The sequence below is a fragment of the Musca autumnalis genome, unplaced genomic scaffold, assembly GCF_047663935.1.
Source record: "Musca autumnalis isolate F117 unplaced genomic scaffold, ASM4766393v1 scaffold_2, whole genome shotgun sequence".
In the NCBI taxonomy this organism is placed as follows: Eukaryota; Metazoa; Arthropoda; class Insecta; order Diptera; family Muscidae; genus Musca; species Musca autumnalis.
This window is the reverse complement of record NW_027411755.1, coordinates 20,758,079-20,761,812: the sequence shown is the minus strand read 5'-3', so window position 1 is coordinate 20,761,812 and position 3,734 is coordinate 20,758,079. Positions and strand designations below refer to the sequence as shown.

General features: G+C 40.0%; 1 protein-coding gene across 1 annotated transcript; it reads right to left on the bottom strand.

Annotated features, from left to right (window-relative positions):
- Positions 1–613: 613 nt before the first annotated feature.
- LOC141392081 (phospholipase B1, membrane-associated-like) lies at positions 614–1,933 on the bottom strand. Its single transcript, XM_073965038.1, has one exon. The coding sequence runs from the start codon at positions 1,931–1,933 to the stop codon at positions 614–616; it is 1,320 nt and encodes a 439-aa protein (XP_073821139.1).
- Between the last annotated feature and the right edge of the window lie 1,801 nt (positions 1,934–3,734).

Below are 3,734 nucleotides of genomic sequence, written 5' to 3'. Positions count from 1 at the left end.
AGATGGCTTCAATAGAATAGAAGACCACCGTAGGTGGCTTCTATAGAAGAGAATACCACCGTAGTTGGCTTCTATAGAAGAGAAGACCGCCGTAGGTGGCTTCTATAGAAGAGAAGACCACCGTAGGTGGCTTCTATAGAAGAGAAGACCACCGTAGTTGGCTTCTATAGAAGAGAAGACCGCCGTAGGTGGCTTCTATAGAAGAGAAGACAACCGTAGGTGGCTTCTATAGAAGAGAAGACCACCGTAGGTGCCTTCTATAGTATAGAAGGTCACCGTAGTTGACTTCTGTAGTATAGAAGACCACCGTAGACGGCTTCTATGGCACAGAATAGAAGACAACCTTACGAGAATAGGAGACCACCGTAGGTGGCTTTTATAACATAGAATAGAAGACAACCTTACGTGGCTTCTATAGCATACAAGACCACCGTAGTAATCTTTTATAAGGACTATAAGTACCCCTTTGTGGTCTTGCAGAGGTGAGTCTATATTGATTTATTTTTAAAATATGTTTTCATTTAAATATTTTATTTAACATCACTAAACTATCTTAACCGAATGACCCTCTTAAAATTAAAGCCACAAAAAAATTCCTGACACATTTTTTTATTTATTCTTTATTTAAAAATGTTGCAATGTAAGGCCTCGCCGCCGTTGGACATTCAAATTTCTCAAATGGTGGCCGAATTTCTAAATCCTTTTGCCCACTCGGCTGCAGCATATTGTTCCATAACAAATTTGCCATGGCGGCATGTCCAAATTGGCTAAAATGTACACAATCTTTGCCAAAGTAACGCATATCCGTGTCACCTGTCGACAGATTGGGTATTGTCAAATTTGCCATAAACGAGTGATAGATTACGGAAAAATCATCTGTTTGAAATTCTGCCAATGACGAAATATGTTCATCAATGGCCTGCCAGCGAGTGATAAATTCCGAAGCTCTCTGCAAATATTCGGGACTGTAGAAACGATTGACCAAACAGGAACAAGAGAAACCTTGGGGGATACTGCAGAGACCAGGTAAATTTTGCATTTGTTGCTTGAGATAGACAAAATTTGGTGCTGGTATTAAATTAACCACCAAGTGTGGTATGTTGTTGCGCAGCACGGTGAGAGCTTTCCTCAAGTCCTCCTCATGTTTTTTGAGGAACAGGAAAATGTTGTCATGATGACACATATCGGTACAGAAGTCATTGCTACCCACAAAGATGGTCAGCAATTTCCAGTGTTTTTGCATATCGATGAGGGGATCCTGCTGCATCCGTTGTATCAACACCTGCACTTGATAGAGCAGATCACGTGACAACATCATGGGTTCGGCAACATTGAGATATGATCCCTTGTCTCGGGCCAAAACATTCTCCGTGGCAAAACCATAAAGATTGGGATTGAAAACCTTCAAAATATTCGGTAGAGTTAATATTGTGGTCCAATCTTCCATGCCACCTCCAGAGAAAGACATGCCACGAAATTCAGTATATGCCCCCAAAGCGGTGGCCGACATTGCACCATTACCCGCTGTCAAGGAATCACCAATGGCAGCTACCACATCAATATCTCCGGGGCGTAGTTGATGAATATTTGCCGGAACAACGGGAGAGCGAGTACCATTTAGGGCACATGGGAATTCATCAAGCCTCTTCTCATCCTGCACCTTTCCTTCTTTCCAATTCACGTGATGTAGTATGGGTTTGAATTTGTTGGTTACCTTGAGCAGAAGTTTGCGCCACAAGAACCACAGATCCCGCTTGTCATCCAAATTGGTTATGTGATAGTTGCCATTCTTGGCGTCGTTAAAGTGGAAATCGGTTCTTTGCAAGCCAGCCTTGTGCAGGAAATAATCGATGTTACGGTGATCCCAAGCTTTAAGGGTTGTAGCGAGGCATATCAGGGTGATTTCCAGTATAAGGAAATGTTTTAAATTCATTTTGGAGGTCTGGAAAAAATAAAATTAAATTTATTACTTTTCAAGGAATAGAGAGGGGATAGCCAGATGTGGAGATTTAAAACTATTTTCAACCATTAACCAATGAAGTTTTTCGAGGATAAGAAGGCGTGGAATGAAAAAAAATATGTTTAGGGCTATCGGAGCCATCGTATGGTTTCAAGAAATATTGTTTAAGGTAGTAGACCAATCACAAGTAAATTTTATTTTATTTTTTTACGGAATAGCGTTTCCAAAATTTTTTTCCAGGATTGTCGGATAGCACTATCAACATATTCGTCGATTTTTCTGCTCGCCACTAACTTGCATTGAGTTCTCAACAAAATCTCCTCACCCACTTCTTACAAAGATTCACATCTGCTCCCGCAATTTATTTTCTATTTGTCGACACTTTATTTCAAATATCGTTTTTTTGGCAATCTTTTTCTTCACACTTTCTTCAATAATCTTCAATATAAACAACAATTCCGCTGAACACTTACATCTTTTTGTCTTAATTTGGCCAAAAGAAAATATTAGCGTACATTACTTTTCCCTAGCTGTTAATCGACTACGAAAATTATGCCAGATACTTCTGCCAAATATATAAAACTGAATGCGATTCGTGTTCATTTCAATTTAAGCAGATTCATTCTTAGATGGCCAAAATAGTGGAGTGCTTGTGTGTGGTTAAAACAATTAACACCACTTAACAATTAACTTTAATTGCCACATTCAAAGAACAGTTACATACATAAATATTAAAATTATTAGAACGCATAGTAAGAGGGGTCGTGCGCAATTAAAAAAATAAATAAATAAGAGATTCCACCAAAAAAGTCTTGTGGTCTTCTAGTCTATAGAAGATCCCTATGGTGGATTCCTAGTCAATATATGACCCTTACGGTTGTCTTCTGGGCTACCGAAGACATCTACGGCAGCATTTTAGTCTATAAAAAAACCCCTACCGAGGTCTTCTATTCTATAGATGACCCCAACCGAGCTCTTCTATTCTATAGATAACCCCTACCGAGGTCTTCTATTCTATAGAAGACCCCTACCGAGCTCTCCTATTCTATAGAAGACTCTTACCGAAGTCTTCTATTCTATATATGACCCCCACCAAAGTCTTCTATTGTATAGAAGATCCCTACCAAGGTCTTGTATTCTAAAGAAGACCCCTACCGAGGTCTTCTATTCTATAAAATCCACCTACAGTGGCCTTCTATTCTATAGAAGCTACCTATAGTGGTCTTCTATTCAATAGAAGCCACCTACGATGGCCTTCGATTCTATTGAAGCCACCTAAGGTGGTGTTCTATTCTATTGAAGTACCCTACCGAGGTCTTCTAATCTATAGAAGACCCCTACCGAGGCCTTCTATTCCATAGAAGAACCTTACCGAGGCCTTCTATTCCATAGAAGAATCCTACCGAGGCCTTCTAGTCTACAGAAGACTCCTACCAAGGTCTTCTATACTATGGAATAACCCTACCCCCCTACCGAGGTCTTCTATTCTATAGAATACCCCTACTGAGGTCTTCTATTCTATAGAAGACTCCTACCGAGGTCTTTATTCTATAGAAGACCCCTACCGAGGTTTTCTATGCTATAGAAGACCCCTACCGAGGTCTTCTATTCTATAGAAGACTTCTACCGAGGCCTTATATTCTATACAAAACCCCTTCCGAGGTCTTCTAGTATATAGGAGGCCTCTACCAAGATCTTCTATTCTATAGAAGACCACTACAGATGTCTACTATTTTATAGAAGACCCCTACCGAGGTCTTCTATTTTATACAAG